This window comes from Hypanus sabinus, chromosome 6 (assembly GCF_030144855.1).
Source record: "Hypanus sabinus isolate sHypSab1 chromosome 6, sHypSab1.hap1, whole genome shotgun sequence".
Taxonomy (NCBI): domain Eukaryota; kingdom Metazoa; phylum Chordata; class Chondrichthyes; order Myliobatiformes; family Dasyatidae; genus Hypanus; species Hypanus sabinus.
In genome coordinates, this window is record NC_082711.1 from 41,889,944 (window position 1) to 41,909,479 (window position 19,536).

At 38.9% G+C, this 19,536-nt stretch overlaps 1 protein-coding gene across 6 annotated transcripts in view; it reads right to left on the bottom strand.

Moving 5' to 3' along the window:
* The window catches only part of svila (supervillin a), a 259,828-nt gene that overhangs the window by 129,801 nt on the left and 110,491 nt on the right, over window positions 1-19,536 (bottom strand). For all 6 annotated transcript variants that reach the window (XM_059971985.1, XM_059971988.1, XM_059971984.1 and 3 more), the window contains exons 3-5: window positions 13,392-13,455; window positions 8,094-8,182; window positions 836-893 (exon numbers count right to left, since the gene is read on the bottom strand). In XM_059971985.1, the coding sequence (XP_059827968.1) occupies window positions 836-843 (8 nt within the window). In that variant the 5' untranslated portion in view covers window positions 844-893; window positions 8,094-8,182; window positions 13,392-13,455. The remainder of the gene's footprint in view (window positions 1-835; window positions 894-8,093; window positions 8,183-13,391; window positions 13,456-19,536) is intronic.

Sequence of the window (19,536 nt, forward strand, 5' to 3'; positions counted from 1 at the left end):
TTTTGTGTGTATGTTGCTCGGATCTCCAGCATCTGCAGGTTTTCTCGTTTGCGATAAAATTAAAACACTACCAAAACTACTGTAAAACTGTATATAAGCTCCTAATAGCTATCGATGGAGGAATTCATCCAGTGTACGCTGATGTGCTCTTTTTATTGATTGTAAATGAACAAAATGAGTGCAGATACTAGTGCAGATAGTGGACAGCCTTCAAACATGATTTTCGACGATTGCATCCTCCAAATCTTCATTTTCATTGTAACATTCAAGGTGATTGTTGATGCCTTCAAGTTCGTTGCAGTTTTTATCTTGCTGAAGTCGAGAAATCGCTTCAATTTCACACTCAAGTTTCTGGCATCTCAGAGTCTGAATGCTTGAAACCTTATTATCTTTCTGTTTATTACTCACCAACTATCAGTGACAAAAATCGCTGCTTTTTGACACAAATTTGTTTTTTTTTTAAAATTCACTCTAAGCACAGTGCAGCATCTAACAGCCACATGACATGCACATGACTGAAGTTAGTTAGAAACTGTTCAGCAACAGTCTCCTGTCTCATTTAAGTACCATAGTGTCCCAAATAAATGATGGTAATCTGGCTGTTTTCTCAGTTTGTTTTTGTTCTTTAAAAGTATCCTAAATAAACAGCTTCTCCAATTAACCAATAGTCTAATTAAATCCTCTGTATCTCCAAAAGAATGAGTGCACTGTGAAAACATTGAACTAACTGTTCAGTGATTCTAACAGCACATTTACTTACAAATTAAAGTACAGCCCATCTATTGGCATTTAATAATTCAACCCAAGAAGGCCTTCAAAAAGAATCCTTATTTACCTGTTCATTTCCGCAGAGGATTTTTGCCCAGCTTCAAAAAGTTTTCGAAGTTCAGATACTGGAAAATAGCAATATTTGAAAACATGTCAAAATGGCAGACAGTACACTTTATAATTAAATAACCACAATAATACAATGAGAAATCTAGGTGAGTGGAACTGTTTAGCAGTATCATTAATTAATCACAATTTTGAAACGGAGACACAATCCGACTCTGATGGCTGCACCTAAAAGGCCAATCCTGAGAAGCCAACATGAATTTTTATATATCTGCAAAACTGGCAAGATAGCTGTGGTTTCTATAGAAAAGGTTTTATTAACGTGTAATCAATGCAAGATAGAAATCCACTGGCATTAAGAGAAAACACAGAAGAAAGTGCCGGGGATTGCATATAGACTCCTATCTATGGAATGACTGTATTGGACTCTGGGGGAAACAAAGATGAACTGAACACACAAAGTGAGTTAAAGGGGAGCAATTATTTAAAAGAAAACTCCAGGAATTTATTTATTTTTAAAAAAAGAACAAGTTCTTCACCCTCAGTACTATCACCCGTCAAAGGTTGAAGTCCATTGCCAACGTTACTCAATCTGTCAGCTAGAGATTCAAAATGCTCTTCCAATAGCTCATCTGGCACTTCCCCAGAGCCATGGGCACAAGAGGGAATGTGGGAGAAATAGAAAAATATAACATTGGAGGAAAATAGTGGCAAAGCAATAAAGAAAAGTGAACAAAATACCCTCCCCCAAGTAATATCAAAACAGCTCATCCATATTTAATACAAATCTATCTTTTTTTTAAAAAGCAGATGCTTATTACAGGTCAAATTCCAGCTCTTGGCAAAACATTTTCCTATTTCCAATTGATCTGCACCATATTAACAGCATGGATAAAGTAATGCCTGAGTGGCAGGAGGCAGAGTGGGAATAAGGGAAACCTTTTCTGTTTGCCTGCTATTGCTGTTCTGCAGGGGCCGGTGTTGGGACCGCTTCTTTTTACACTCCATGTCAATGATTTGGATGGCAAAATTGATGGCTTTGTGGTGAGGTTTGCAGATGCTACAAAGATAGACTTAGGATTGAAGAGTGTTGAGGAAGCATGGAGGTTAACTTGCAGGTTGAGTCTGTGGTGAGGAAGGCAAACACAATGTTAGCAAACACCTGGAGAGGACTAGAATATAAAAAAGGGATGTAATGTTGAGACTTTATAAAGCACTGGTGAGGCCTCACTCAAGTATTGTGAGCAGTTTTGCGCCCCTTATCTAAGAAAGGATGTGCTAACATTGGAAGGGATTCAAAGGAGGTTCACGAAAATGATTCCAGGAATGAAAAGCTTATTGTGTGAGGAGCGTTTGATGGTTCTGGGGCTGTACTTGCTGGGAATTTGAAGAATGAGAGAGTATCACTTTGAAACTTATCAGATGTTGAAAGGTCTAGATAGAGTGGATGTGGAGAGGGTGTCACCTACAGTGGGGTAATCTTGGACCAGAGGGAACAGCTTCAGAATAGAAGGATATCCCTTTACAACAGAAGGATATCTCTTTACAACAGAGATGAGGAAAATTTTCTTTAGCCAGAGGGTGGTGAATCTGTGGAATTTGTTGCCACAGGTGGCTGTGGAGGCCAGGTTATTTGGTGTATTTAAGACTGGGGTTGATAGATTCTTGATAAGCCAGGGCGTGAAGGATTATGTGGAGAAGGCAGCAGAAGGGGGTTGAGAAGGAAATGGATCAGCTATGATCAAATGGCGGAGGAGACTCGATGGGGAGAATGAGCTAATTCTGCTCCCATGTCTTTTGTCCTGTGGTATTATATTGCTTTTTCTGCAAGATCAAACGAGAACTACTTAAAGCAAATTAACCCATTCGGTTGCTAGATATGACATGTCAAGACATCAGGGATTCATTAATGAGATGATTTCAACATTGAATAATTCCCAAGTAAAAAGTTCCTTGGTTTCCAGTATCTTGTCCACTTGATTTTTTTCTGCATTTGAGGTTAACCAGATGTAACATCTCCAAGTTTAGTAGCCTAGAATCATTTCACTGTATCAGTTGGTCAAATATCACACGCAGAAACCTGTTCAGAACAATAACATTTTGACATAGGAAAGTTAGATATTTTCAATAAGTGGTTGATCACAAAATCACACAGAATAGAGTAAATGTATGGTCATATATGAGAGGTCTATGCAAGGCAACATCTATTATCTGGGTTGGATAATATTCTATCAATTGGCTCATTTGCAGCAAAAAACTGCTCATTACAGTATTTTTAAAACTTTTGTCCATTTGTCCATTTAACTACTCAAACTATGCACAATAATTTAGGAATGACAGGAATATTCTAAAATCTTTAATAATTGGTAAACTTCTTAAAAGGTAATATGTGGCATTGGTGACATATGGCAATATTTTGTGGGTGGGCAGCTCACAGAACTACTAGATATACTTCTGAAAAACGAGCACTGCAATCTTCAACCTGCAATTTCCCTTTAAGAAATGTGCTTTTGAACCTGAAAGGTACATCTCAGGTTCCTGAAGGAGTCAAGAACATCTCCCACTTTTCTTGCTACTACCGTGGAGCAGGAGCAGGAGGTGCAGCAGTCTTGCGTCGCACACCACCAGGTTTGGGAACAGTTGTTGCTCCAGAGCCTCTGGTCTCCAGAATGGACTTCAATTGCATCAGTACTAAAATGACTCTGCAGCTGAGGACTCAATTTCGGGGATCCTGCAGTTAATTTTCTATGTATTATTTGCCTGCTTTTTAAAAACTATTTGCACAGATTTGTCCTCTTTTGCACATTTGTTGTGTGAGGTTTATTGTGGATTCTATTGTACATCTTTGTGGGTGCCTGCAAGAAGATGAATACTAAGATTGCATATGGTATGTGTACTTTAATAATAAATTTAAACTTTGAACCTTAAATTTACTGCAAATGTTGGCAATCTGAAATTGAAACAAAATTGTTGACCCCGTTCAGGTTAGCCGAGTACCAATGAAAGGTTAATAGCCCAAATGTAAGCTCTATTTCTCTGTCCACAGTTGCTGCCCAACTTATGATAATTTCTAGCATTTCCTGTGTATTTTAAATCTTAAAAAAAAGCAATCAAAACTTGCAATTTTCTAAATTTTACACCCCCAACAATGGAGCAATCCTTTCAATGCTAAAGTTCCAACAGCAGTCTCAAGGACTGACTCAGTCTCCAATGGAGAAAGCAGTTCCCTTGGTTTGCCCAGTAGCTCAAGATGGCAGAATGACTGAAGTAATCCACCTGCATACAAAGTCTTTGCCCTTTCTTCTGAATATTTAGTATTAAGAACAATTTGTCAGGCTTTGTGGACGATACTACCTTTTTCAGAACTACATGTTGATTGACAGTGGGTTGGACCACTCTGCATGTGGCCTCCTGCCTGGCCTTGTCACCCATTGTTCTTGCCTGCTGCACTAATTCTTTTGGATGTGGAACACCAGAGAAGCTGACACTGCCATCCCACCCCTCCCCAGATAGTTATGTTGTGAGCTGGAGGGATATCCAAGCAGCGAGGAATCCCCAGGCCGAGCAGCTGTCCAAGGCTTTCTTTGAAAGTTTGTAGAACAGTCAGAAATATTTTTAAAGAATTTAATCTGTTTTTAAACTAAAATGTGTTGAAAGTACATTAATACTTTTAATTTCCTAGTTTTTCCAAAATAAATTGAAGTAAAAAGCATTTACCTTTTGCCACAGGGCCAGTGAGGCTGTTTGGGTAGTGCTGCTGCTGGTATTCTATCCTTCCCTTGTGCACAGCCGAAGACTCTATGTGAAGTGCACGCAGGTACTTTCATCACTGAGTCACTGCCCTGCCACTGAACTGAACACAAGTGCAACTGCAGAGTGGAGAGTCCGAACCACGAATGGCAATTTCACAGGGGAAAAAAACTCCAAATATTGTGTAGTTGTTACATACAGGGAAACACCATAAATGTGGTGCAAGCTTTAGATGTTCTCCTTACTGAAGGATAATTCCGACATTATTCTGACACAACTCCTTGAGAGTAGCTCTTAAAGAATTAAATTATTGATGATATGTATTTTTAAAAATATTTCTTATATTTGGTATATTCACAATTGAAACTCCATATTAGTTTTATTAAAGATATTTATAATAGCTGCTGGGGAAATCCAGCACTTCTGAGAGTTTCCTCCCACATCACAAAGACCTGTTAGGTTAATTAGCCATTGCAATTCCTCTTGTGGTAGAACTGGGAAGAATAGGCAGAATTGGGGAGATGGAGATCAGGGTACAATCCTCGCTTGTGAACCAAATAGGCAATTCTCAGCCCATGTTGGTTTATTATTCCAATACTGCAAACTCTAACCTTGTTGGCACCTTATCGAGAGTCTACAGAAATGTGAAACACCATATCCACTTTTTCTCTGTATGTATTTTGCTCCAGGTCCTCGAAGAATTCCAATAGATTAGACAATTTTCTATTCATAGATCCATGTTGACTCTGTTTAGTCCTTTTATTCCTTTCTAGATGATCTGTTTTTACAATCATTCATTTTCCCACTACTGACGAAAAGCCAACAGATAAATCATTCCAGGTTTTCTCTCTTTTTTTCTTAAATAACAGGCATCATCTGCTACTCTCCAATTTGCAGGAAATTACTTCAGAGTGTACAAAGCTTTGAAAAGCACTAACTGATGCATCAGATAGCTGTATAGCCACTTCCTTTTTGGAGGTAGATCATTGGATACTTGGGATTGTAAAAAAAATATGGCATTCAGTCTTGCTGCTGATTTCCTTCAGTCTCTCATTCTTGGTAGACATTTCTTTTTGTGCTTCATGTAATTTTTGTTTAATTCTTCAACCTTTTCACTATTCACCATTATAAATTCACAAGTCCCTCTCTGCAAGGTGCCCATATTTGCCATTGCACATTTTCCTCTTTTACTTCTCTCACACATATATCTCATATATCTCATCAGTTTACCCTTACAATCTACTTTCTCTTTATCAACTTTTGTCTATTTTATTTGGGCTTTCACATACTCCCAATCATTTGACTTAATAATATTTTTTTTCTTCTTTAATAGGCTATTTTTTCCAATTTTAAGCCTTTAAAAAGGTATATATATATTGCCCGGCCATTATACATTCTAATGTAATTTCTATTTGCCCTTACAAATTTGTGTAGTTTCCTTTGTACACATGTAAGAACACCATTTTAGATTAACTGTATCGTTACAAACTCAAAATTCATTTTTATGGCTATGCTTCCCTAAACCTTTGGAACAAGGTTTTTTTAACCAATTATATTGAGAGGAATAGAGTGGACAGACAGCACCTCTTCCCCAGGGCACCACTGCTCGGTACAAGAGGACATGGTTTTAAGGTAAGGGGAGGGAAGTTCAAGGGGGATATTAGAGGAAGGTTTCTCATTCAGAGAGTGGTTGGTGTGTGGAATGCACTGCCTGAGTCAGTAGTGGAGACAGATACACTAGTGAAGTTTAAGAGACTACTAGACAGGTATATGGAGGAATTTAAGGTGGGGAGTTTGATGAGAGTCAGGGTTTAAGGGTCGGCACAACATTGTGGGCCGAAGGGCCTGTACTGTGCTGTACTATTCTATGTTCTACATAACAAAGCGATAAAAGACTTTTCTGCAGTGGATTCCTCAACACATTGATTTTGTGTATGGTCCATGAATTGATCCTCATTACTACCAGTTAAACTTCTTCAGGATATGTGAGGTACTCCATGATTATTGTATTACCTCATGCATCTCTAATTTCCTGATTTATACCATACTCCTTCTTAGAACTACTATTTGGCGGTTTATAAATAACTCACACCAATTTTTTTCTGGCCTTCAGTTAGCTCACTCAACTGATTCCAATTCCACACAATTATCTGCCAAGACACCAATGCTCTGATCTCATCCTTAATAATAGGCTACACCACTCCTCAGTTTTAAAGGTCAAAATGAGCCATAAGGGCCACTTCACTAGAATGCAAATTTAAATACAATTAATCTAATATTACTGCAAAATGTAGTGGATACAACCCAGCCCATTATGGGTAAAGCCCTCTCCAGCATTGAGTATATCTACACAGAGCACTGATTTCCTTCAGAGAAACAGCATCAAAGACCCCTATCACCTACACCATGCTCTCATCTCGCTATTGCCATCATCAGGAAGGTGGTACAGGAGCCTCAGGACCTACACCGCCAGGTTCAGGAATAGCTATTACTCCTCAACATCAGACTCCTGAAGCAGGAGGTTAACTTCACTCACCCCATCACTGAACAGTTCACACAACTGCCTGCAAGAAAACAAATCTCAGGGTTGTATATGGTAACAAAAATGTACTTTAGTAATTAATTTACTTCGAACTTTTGAAAATAGGAACCTGCACTTCATTTACTTGTCTTAGTATCAAAAGAACACTATGCAATCATAGTTCCCCTGGGGCATTTTAGTTTAGTGTAGAGCTCCAACTTTCTTCCCCGATAGAAGACTTGCAGTTGACATTCACCTATTTTCCCAGCGATTTTTGCAGTTGTCGGTGAATAAAGAATTAACCACTGCTTATACTTCACCCTAATAATCCTCAAGAAAGTGCCATTTTGTTGAGCTTCTTAGAATATTGTGAAATTTGTGTTAGCAAATACAAAAATTGGAATTATGTAGAGACAACAGACTTAGCCTGACATCTTGTTACATCAAAAATAAAACATGAATACTTTGGGCAAAAACCTACTGATGTACAATTGGGTGGCTGTGGTTTTATTTTTAAACGACAACAAATCCAACTACAGCAAAACTGAATATTGTTTCATTTGATTTCCTCAAAATCCATCAGACAAGGCAATATCCCAAAAATTATGTAAATAATACTTGAATAGAACAATCATTTCAACTGTACAATCATCTGAAATATACATTTCAATTAATAGAGATTTGAAATTTGCTCTCTGAGCTCTGCATCATTATCAGCTAGTCTAGTGGACCATAGTAATAGTTACCCATAATATTTTTGGGTCATTTAGTATTTGTGACCTGACAGCTATCCAAAATACCCTATCTCAAAATATTTAATTCATAATACAAATCAACCCCTCTATCCTAAAGGCAGTGGATCTTCAGTACACTCAGACAACTGAATCTCAAGATAGCATATGGTATCACATACATACTTTCATAACAAATTTACTTTGAACAAATGTCCCTTTTCAACTCAATTCATTCAAAGCACCATGATACCAACCTTTAGGAAGCACAGCAAGTAGATTAGAGTCAATATTCTTTGTTTTCTTCACAATATCTTTGTCTTCAGAAGAGAACTCCTTCTGGAAACTACAAAAAAATTTACTTTTTTGAAGTTCCAAAATGTAAAAGTAATACCAGAATCTATTTTGTTTAAAGTAATATCATCATTTAATACACTTATGTGCAATCTTAAGAAACGAAAAAGATGCTGTTTCTCCTCCCCACCCAATGGCTTCAGTTCAACTGCTTCCTGTTATTGAGCGAGCTTGTTAATCTTAGCAGTTGTAAAGTAATTGGCTTCCACATTTCTGGATAAAGGAGAAGTATATAATTCTTTCATTTAATTTTGCTACTACTATAAATACAAAATGTACAGTACTGGCAAACATCTTAGGCACTATGTATGTATGTATATATATATAGTTAGGGTGCCCAAAACTTTTGCACAGTACCGCTTTGGTCAATGTGGAGCAGAGAGTGAGTTTGCAAATCTGGTAGCAGAAAAAGGGTATTGAGAATAGCAAGGACGGAGCACCACAGGAATGGGGTGGGACAGGTGGCGGAGAAGGAGTGTCAGGGGCGAGGGATGATGTGTGTGCAGACACACCCAGCCCCAACACACCCGGCAAAGTCACTTGATTCCAAATAATTGGTTTATCAATCATTGCAGAATGCTTATCTGGTGCTTCCCTCTCCTTTCCCCTTTTTCACAACCATGATTCCCCTCTCCCTACCCCCTTCCCACTGTCAGCTCACAACAGAGACCCATATCAGAATCAGGTTTATCATCACCCACATAAGTCACGATTTTTTTTGTGGTCATAGTACAGTGCAAACCCTAAAATTACTACAGGATTGTGCATATGTCTTAGGCAAAAGTCTAGCTATATATATGAATAAGACTTCTGCACAGCATTGTGAACACATTAATCATTTTAGGACAAGTTATTTTCCAAGTTGGTTAATAAAAATCAAAACTATTCATTTAAGACAAAAATGAAAACATATTTTTTAGCTCACCGACTTAACCCATTCATTGAAACCTTCATCGCCAGTTATCACCTTCCCAAAGAATCAATTTAAGTTACTTTTAATAGGGTGGGCTAAAAAGATATAATCTATTCCATTCAATCACACCAACAATACAATAATTACACTGTACTATCTTCCTGTTCTACTTCAGTTATCAGATAGCCATTTTAACACTTAAAAACTTTGCAATGATACGAAAGATATTGCGCAACTCCAATCCTCTCCCTTCCCCGAGAGCAGCACAAGCTCTTGTAGCCTTCTGCTGCTTGATGATCTAATACTTGCAACCATCTTTGAATCCATTCCATTGCCTTTGCTTGGTAACCAAAACAGGAGCACGCTCCAATAGTGATCTCAATACTTTATAATGCCAGTATTCCTCAGAGCCTTCACATGAGAAATTAAATATTCTATTTACTTTCGCAATTGAAGTGAAGAGGAAACCTTAGTGTTGTATGTTGATCAAATTCTTGGTTGAAAAGTTAAAACGCTTGGAAAACAATTCAGTTTGAGCAGAAAAAATAGCCAAAACAAGTAACAGATGAGGTGAGAGTCCTTAAAGTTTTGTGTCTTTGGGAAGTCTGAATCTGTTTGCTCCTGGAAGTTTCTTACCTTGTGGTGCAGCTGGGCCACTTAATGTTGTGTTCCTAATGGATTTCTGAAATGCACATCGCCTATATAGTTCCCACAATGTAGAACAAGTGAGGAAAAAAAGTATGGTGACCATCCACTTAAGGACAGAACAAAAGGAAGGCAATGCAACAACAAACAAAATCATGATAATGGAATATAAAACTACCAAAAGTGAAATGAAGTGCAGGAATACAGTAATAGGATTGTGAATGGCAAAACGCTTGCACTTTTAACAGTATTGCAGAGAATGGATATTATGCAAAATAAATAAAAGTTCATCTTTGGTAAAAAGCAAAGAGTATAAATTAAGTTGGAGATAGATTAGTGACATGAGAGGGATAATCTCATATTTACTTGATACCACACACTACTCAGTACATGAGTACAGGAATAGAAATCTTTTAGTAATGATACCAAATTAACAAAGTGATAAAAAAACAAACAGGAACAGCCCTTTTGGCCTCCTGTTTCAGTTCCATCATTCAGTAAGAGCTTGGCTAATCTTTTATCTTGCTGCTACTTTCCTTCACCGACCACAAGTCCCTCGTTTCCCTACATATCCAAAATTCAATGGATCTTTCAGGGGCTTAACTTTATGAACTCGCAGAAATTTAGGGGGAAAATAGTTTGCATCCTTCAAGGGCTGAATCTGGTGCTTCTGCTTAATCTACTTCACACTATACGATGCTTAGAATGGTAAGGCACCCAATAACTTAGGTACTGCAAAAAATACAACTTCTCCAACATTATCCATCTTCTGCAGAACACATCTAAATTAGGTCCTCCAAGAGGACTACAAATTTGTCGTTGGGTTTGGAGGCTTGCGTGCCTCAATGACCCAGACAGCCATGTTGGCTGGAGTCAGGGCTTTATGCGCTGGCTCTTGGTAGGGTCACCAATGCCAAACAGTAGAAGCCAGACTAACAGTGGTCCAACGGTCCTGCAGGTTCAGGGGTTCAGCTCTGTGCTAACAATCCTGACAGGTAAAACAAAATTGTTATGGAAACAGCAATGAAGAATTTCTCTGCAACTGAGTGTGATGATATTCCTGAGTCTCCACATGGGACTTGCATGACTGACAGTAGTGAAAGCCAAGAGGAAGCTACTGACATGATGAAGGAAGCCTTGAACAGGGCCAGGGATGGAGGACCTTCACTGCTGCCCGAAATGCCAGCGGCGTAATGGGCAGTAAATATGTTAATTAGGTAACATTATTGCCTTCGTTAAGAACTCATCAGTAAGATACCCTCACCATCCAGGACATGCCTTCTTCTCATTACTGCTTTTAGGGAGGAGGTACAGGAGCCTGAAGGCCCACACTTTAGTAACAGCTTCTTCTACTCCACCATCTGGTTTCTGAACAGTCCATGAACATTACCTCACTATTCCTCCTTTGCACTCTTTGTTTATTTTCCCCTTATTTTAAATGATAGTAATTTTTAAATTTGATAGTAACCAGATTGTAACTATAACAGTTTGAATTCAAAACTGGAAATTTCTGAGCCAGATCTGAAATAAGAGTAACCTATGGAAATATATGAGGGGTGATTGATAAGTTTGTGGCCTAAGGTAGAAGGAGATGAGTTATACAGCTCTCGTTACAAGCACATGCAGTTCAACTCTGAGTGATTGTACAGAAGGTTTGAAGTTAATAACTCACCTCCTTTGACCTTAGGCCACAAACTTAATCAATCACCCCTGATGAGTTATTAACTTCAAACTCTCTGCATAATCACTCAAAGAGTTGAACTGCATGTGCATGTAACGAGAGCTGTATAACTCATCTCCTTCTACCTTAGGCCACAACCTTATCAATCACCCCCGCTGTGGACACTTTCTGGAGGTCCAAGACCCTTATGCTCCATGACTGCTGGACTAAGTGTATAAATGAAGGAAGGGTCTATGCTGAAAAACAAAATGTGCTAGGTCTTCTAAAATTCACTCCTTCTACCTTTGGCCACGAACTTATAAATCATCCCTTGTATGTTTCATATCACTCTTGAAGACAGGTAAAAACGAAACTTGTCCAAATAAATTAGGAAAGGAAAGTTGGCTGAGGAGATGCTCAGAGTGTAGTCTGGACGCGTACCAATCAGAATAAATAGTGTCATGATAAAAGCCGCAGTTCTCAGGTAAGTAGAAATATTTTTTAAGATCCTCAAAACAACAATATGATTGTTTTGCAGAAGGATACAAGGTACAAGTAGACTTTCAGACTTTCAATGGTTAAAAAAAGGCAACAGATGCCATGCAGATCAATCAGTGTCAAAAGTCAAAAGTTCTAAGTTATAGCAACTTTCACATAGCAAGAGTGCAATCATTCCACCGGCTTCTGCCATTTGACATGAAAAAATTCAAAGAAAATTTTGTGACAAGTCGGTCCCATCAACTGCTGATGAGAGAAGACCTTGATTTAGAGGTCAGTGTCATTCAACAGCCACGTCCTTAGCAGCTCAACTTGAAGCAGATTCTGACCCACCATGTCAGATGATTACATCAGCAGGCATGGAGGAATGCAAGTTCAGCTCATTGTCAGTGTCTGTGTTAGGGTTGCTACTTTTGGAACATTGCCTAATGGCAGAGGGCTTTGCTCATTATTCCTGAGCTCTGAGGATCAAGGCCCAGCAAAAATCTTTACATGCCAATCCCACTATCTCAAGGCATCCTCCTTCTAAACCGATGTGTCTTCTCAGTAAAATTTCCATGATGAAAGTTCGTGATTATCTAATGTTGCTTACACACAATCTTACTTGAAATGTGATCTTCGAATCACCTTTGGATGTAAAGCAAAGCAAACAAATTGCTAGGATTCAGTGGTTGGAAAGGCATGTTTGTTATGGTTCTAGGCCAGGGGCTCCCAACACTTTTTATGTCATGGACCAATACCATTAAGAAAGGAGTCCGTAAACCCTAGGCTGGGAACCCCTTGAGCCAGGCAAATGTTTCTGCCAATGATTCACAATGTCTTGGGAAGTGGAACAGTCCATGCCTGCATGCAATAAGACTTGTCCACATTCAGACATGAGTTAATGTTTGGCAAGTAAGCATTTACATCACAAAAATGCCAGGTAAATGCAACAAAGGGGCGTCTCACCACCTATCCTTGATATTCAATGGCAATTCCATTTCCCAGTCTATTACCGTCAATAAGCATATTATTTACAGAAAAACTTGTAAGTGCATTATGGACTTCCTCCTCCAGAACTAAAAATACTAAATCTGCAAAGTTCTTAGTTGGCATAGATATAAAATTTTGCATGTAAAGAAACCAGTAATCTGCCAATGGTCACTAAAAGCTCACCAAGGAGAAAATACTAAGGACTTTTGTACTGATTGAGTGTCCAAACTCTCTCTTAGTCCAGTTCTTTTGCAACACCATTCTGCAAGTTCTCCCTTAACAAGACCAGAAGATGATTTTATTCTGCACTCCTTAGAACTGAATGTGAAAGGATTGGGAACACCAATTCAAACATACCACTTTTCCCCACAAAATCCAAGCTTGACAAAACAGTTGAAGTCATCTTGTATCTGTGAGACCACAGCCCACGGAAAGAATGCTTTCAGAACAGGAAAAAACAAATAATAGAACATGTGACGTGGATCAGATTCTGAAAATGAATAAATATTGTACCTTAGAATCCTTTTCTGAAATAGTATTCCTCTTCCAAGTCCAACAGGATGTTCTGCCACCAATTCTGAAACAAACAGAAAGGTGTCTATTGTTTTCCATAGAATGGGTCTAATCTCTCCATAGATGCTGCTGAGTTTCGCCAGCGTTTTATGTACCTAATGCTCATCCTTAACTTGCTCTTTCGCCACCCCTCCCTTTTTTCCTCAAACACCAATATGCATATGTAAACTTTCAGTAAAGTCACGTAAATCTGAAGCCAACCTTGCATACAATCAAGAGTCTCCACTTAAAATACTGGCCAATGACACTGACTTATGAGGAGGTTGCTGGTTAATTTTGATTTTCCTCAAAGATTCAAAACACATTTATCATCAAAGAATATATAAGTTATACACATTAAAATTTCTCTGCTCACAGGCAGCCACTACCCCCTTAACTCATTTCTGGCCCTTTTTGCATTTCTTTGTCAAATATTACATGATGGTCATTTTGTTTTACTGCAATGAATATCGTGGGCCAAAAGGCTAGATCTTAATTTCACATATTATTTCATTATTATTCAAAATGAGTATTCCGTATAATTGAAGCAATGTCCACTAAAATTAGTGCAAAACCACCAAAAAGTAAAGGGTGTTCCCTTGAATAATGTACAAGTTACAAGTAATACCAACTTATAAAAACAGTAAGGAATTGTGAAAACTATTCTTTTTTTAAAAAAAGAACTATACAAATAACAAACCTAAATGTAATGGTGTGATAGGAAAGCATCTATCAGAGATCCCCATCACCCAGGTCATGCTCTCTTCTCGCTGCTGCCATCAGGTAAAAGGTACAAGAGCCTCAGCACTCACACCACCAGGTTCAAGAACAGTTACTACCCCTCAACCATCAGGCTCTTGAACAAAAGGGGATAATCACATTCACTTGCACCATCATTGAGATGTTCCCAACGATCTCACTTTAAGGACTCTTTATCTCTATCTCATGTTCTCGTTATTTATATTTGAACAGTTTGTGGTCTTGTGCACACTAGATGACCTTTCATTGACCTTGTTGGTTACTATTCTATAGATTTGCTGAGCATCTCCACAAGAAAATGAATCTCAGGGTCATATGTGGTGACATATGTACTTCCCAGATATCTGTACTATACTATATCTGTACTATATCAGTACTAAAGCACACACACATTCCCCGATCTGTCTGAATAATATGAAATAAACTTCCCACAGTGATTATTATGCATTGTTAAAGATGGTATGGTTAAGTGTTTGGCCCACTACTTGAGATATAAGATTGAGTTCTACCATGGATGCTGGGAAATTTAAATTCAAGATAATTAACTAGATCTGAAATTTAGAAACAAAACTCTCAATAATACTAAGAAACAAACTGACTGTTGCAAAAACTTAACTGGTTCAGTGAAGGAAATTTCTATTTTTGGCCAATTTGCCTGTGTGACTGGAGTCTCAATAGCATGGTTGACCTTCCACTACCTCCACAATATAGGAGAAATGCCAGAACTCCCAATGAAATCCCATCCTACAATCAATTAAGAAAAAGTGAATGCCATCATGGGATTGGGATGCGGAGGTGGGGGCAGTTTTGGTGACCATGGTTTTCCTCATTTCTGCTTAATTATTCATGATAAATGGAATCATATTGACCTGACATCATGGTTATTTTGATGGATTAAATAGCACACTACACATTTGAAACAAATTTATTCCTTCAAAAACTTGTATTTATTTATTTATTTATTTATTTATGATATCAGCTGATCCATCATTGCAAAAGAACCCAATTGTACTACTGGAAGACTACCAGGGTACTTCTCTTGATTCCAACTATTGGTATTTAGCTAATGGCAGACATCCCACCTCTCCCGCATTCCAGGGGTCTCCCGCATATTGACAACAGCTCCCCGATGCCCGCAAATTATATACAATATCCCGGAAATCAATTTTTTTTTAAGAGGAAGAGGAAGAGTGAGCATCCTGATTGGTCTCTCTTCGTGCTAAGTAGACCTATCAGTTTTCTCTTTGGGCGGGCCTTACAGTCGACCTCAAAAATAATGACAGTGTTGATTGCTGCACTGTTTGCAACAGTGACTTCTCTATTGGTTATAGTGGGTTAAAATGTAAAAGACATGTTGAGTTGAGTTTAACAGGTGTCATTCATTCTTTAGCATAGCTAACGTTATTTAAACTAGCTGTCTAGCTGCTAAGGAACTACTCTATTGATGTCCTACGTGATGAGGCCAAACTCCCTGCAGACTTGCTTAAAGTTGGAATAGAATAAAAAAAAGACTCCATGATAATACAAGTACATATTTTAATGTCATATTTTCTGCATATACCCACCTTGGTTTACAGATTAGACAAAAATCACTAAACAAAGTATTACATACACCCTTGGAGGTCAACCCGGGGGGGGGGGGGGCGGTGGAATATGGGGTTTCTGGGGGCGGGGGTGCTATCTCCCAGAAATGAGTTTTTGCAGGGTGGGATGTCTGTAATGGAGTGAGCATATTTAGCTGTCTAATTCACCCATATTACACAGTTTTAGTCCCAAGTATACTTAATTCTGAAGCACCCGGACATCTACAAGATATATACATTTTTTTTAAAAAAGTTCTATCTTTCACTGTATTGAAAATATTATCTGATACTAAATATCTTCCTTGGAAACAGACAAGTGGTGATTTTGAGGTTTTGAAGTACTCATACCAGGTTTTACATTTAAAATTTACTTAACAAACTAAGCATTTAAATTAGTTACAGGGATTTACCAAGTGTGGAATAGGCATTGTTATTGCTAATTAGCAACTTCAATTTTTTTTTAAAAACGGTAAATTAATGCCATGTCTGACTGCTGAGTTCTCCGAGTATTGACTGAGAGGGTCAATTTTGTATATGTGGTCTTTCAAAAAGGAATGACAGAATTACATAAGAAAATTATTAGCAACATTTAAGCTTGGGACTAACCGAAGAATGGAAGTATTGATGCAAATTGGCTGATTTTTTTAAAGATTTGTTTAATACAAGTGGATGTTGCTGATAATGCCAGCACGTATTGCCACCCTCCTTCTATTCTCCACTCTGGCCTCTAACCTCTTCTCATCACCTTCCCTTGGTGCTGCTCATCCTTCCCTTTTTCTTATGGTCCACCCTCCTCTCCTATAAGATTCCTTCCTCTCCAGCCTCTTTACCTTCCCTGCCCACCTGGCTTCACCCATCACCTTCCCTCACCTTTTTATTCTGGCATCTTCCTATTTCCTTTCCAGTCCTGAAGAAGGGTCTTGACCCGAAACATCAAAATTTTGTTCACTTCCATTGATGCTGCCTGACCTGCCGCGTTCCTCTAGCATTTTGTGTGTGTTGTTTTGTTATTGTTGGCCAAGAACTCCAACAGTGCAGTTGGATACAGTGCTCTGGCACCGATAGATCAGGAGGATTTCATTCACAGAGATGAGGAGGAATTGCTTTTCTCAGAGAGTGGTGAATCTGTGCAATTCTCTGCCCAATGAAGCACTGGAGGCTACATCAGTAAATATCTTTAAGACAAGGTTGAATAGATTTTTGTATAGTAGGGGAATTAGAGATTATGGGGAAAAGGCAGGCAGGTGGAGATGGTCAGGTCAGCCATGATCTTATTGAATGGCAGAGCAGGCTCAACAGGCCAGATGGCCGACTCCTGCTCCTATTCTTTATGTTCTTATATAGAGTGACAGTGAAGAAGAGTTGTCATCAGATGGATGACAACTTACACTGAAGGACATTTTACTCAGAGGGGCCCTGCTGGTTCGCAAGAGGGTACTCCTGCAAATGTCCTTCACCTCTACTTTGATTCTTATTGCCATTTGTTTTATGAAAAGGCAAGTTACAGCAGCCAGTTAACCCACATGCGCTTGAATGAAGCTTCAGGATTGTAACATTCCCATTAGCTTGCTGACTTAGCCACTGCATGAAGCAGGAGTTGAAACACTGGGAAAATAGGCTGAAGAAACATGGATGACCTTGGGCACTGCATTTCATGGTCAATAAACTTTGGAAAATTATGTCCAAGTCTTACGTCATTAATACCCAAAAGGAATACTGGTTTACACACCTGGAGGAAAACAAAATGCTGTAAACTCCCTCCAGTCTCAGAAGTAGCTACTCACTACTGTATTCTGTCTTCTGCTCTTTGTTGGCCAAAGGCTTGTCATCACCCAGCACAATTAACATATTGGCTCAAGACACAGTCATATCCCATCCAGTCAGAAGCAGTGGGAGATGACTGCAAAACTGAACGGAGGAAGTAGCTCCAACAATAAGCCCATTCTCAACACTGCTGGAGCCTTGTCCAAGTGCAAAAGTTGAGTTAGAAACAAACTGGAGCAATAGACTACATAAACAAGAAAGGCGTGCTTTCTTTTAAAATCAAACATTGTTTTAGCCTCAGATGGAGTATTGCATTCAATTCAGGGCATCACAATTTACGAGAAGTGCTTGGAGTAGGTGTAGAAGAGTTTTAGGGCAATGGCACCAGGAAATTCAGTTATCTGCACAGATTCAGAATCCTGGGACTGTGCTCCTTTCAAACCTGACAGAGTTGTTCATAATCACAGAGTTCAGCTATTAAGTCCCACCTAAGAGCAACTTCGTGTTTGAATCAGGAACTACCTAATTTCTTAATATCATTGTACAGCTTAATTACTGGCAAAACACCCATTCTACTATTGGATTGAATAGGTATGGCATCCCATTCAAACAGCTTTGAATAATTATAGATATAATGTAATGTAAATATTTTTCCTAATTCTCTTTTTCTGTCACTTTCTACAGCTCAATCACAACAGACTGTAGATGCTGGAAATCCAGAGTAACACACAGAAAGTGCTGGAGAAACTCAGCAGGTCAGGCAGTTTCTATGGAAAGGAATAAATAATGTTGACCTGAAACACCGACTACCTATTCATTTCTATAGATGCTGCCTGACCTGCTGAGTTCATCCAATATTTTGTGTGTGCTACTTTCTAAATCTGATTTGATTTCAGACTCATTATTCCATTGTAGACTTCCTGAATGGAATCTGTAATGGTTATTTCAGAATCCTTCAAACTGATTAGTTAAAATGACGCTTTCAGTCGGGTCAAAGCACCCTTCCATCTTGCTCCCCACTAACACGGCCTCAATCGTGTGGTAAATGAATGGACAACAGCAAGTTTAAGAAATAATGGGCAACACACACAAGATGCTGGAGGAACTCAGCAGGTCAGCAGCATCTATGGAAATGAATAAACAGTCTACGTTTCAGGCCGAGACCCTTCATCAAGACTGGAGAAAGAAAAAAATGAAAAGTCAGACTAAGAAGGTTGGGGGGTGAGGGGAGGATAAGATATAATATGGTAGGCGATAGGTGAAACCGGGAGAGGGGGAGGAGAGTTGATTGATCCGATAAGAGAGGGTGGAAGATCATAGAAGAAGTGGAAGGAGGAGGAACACCAGAGGGAGGTGATGGGCAGGTAAGGAGATAGGAAAGAGGAAAATGGGAATGGTGAATGGTAAAGGAGAGGGGTGGGGGGCAAATACCGCGTTCGACAAACCAATGTTCATGCCATCAGGTTGGATGCTACACAGATAGAATACAAGGTATTGCTCCTCCAACCCGAATGTAGCCTCATCACGGCAGTGCAGAAGGCCATGAACTGACATGCTGGAATGGGAATGAGACGTAGAATTGAAGTGGGTGCTCACCGGGAGATCCCGCTCTTTCTGGCGGACAGAGTGGTAAAGCGGACTCCCAATCTACATCAGGTCTCACTGGTATAGAAGAGCCACACTGGGAACACCAGATACAGACCCCAACAGACTCACAGGTAGAGTGTCGCCTCACCTGGAAGGACTGTTCGGGGCAATGATGGGAACATCTGTTGCAGCTTTCAGAAAATTCTGATTTATCAAGTCAGAAGAGCAGTTTAAAAAAATCAGTATCTCAATAGCTTCACCAGAACACGGTTACCATGTACAATGAATTAACAACACCATCCAAAATACAATTTATTGTACATATTCATTTGTGATTCTTTATTCACCAATTTAAAAGTTCAACTTGAAGATCGCCTCAGTTTGCCACATTCCTAATTTTCAACTCTATCTTT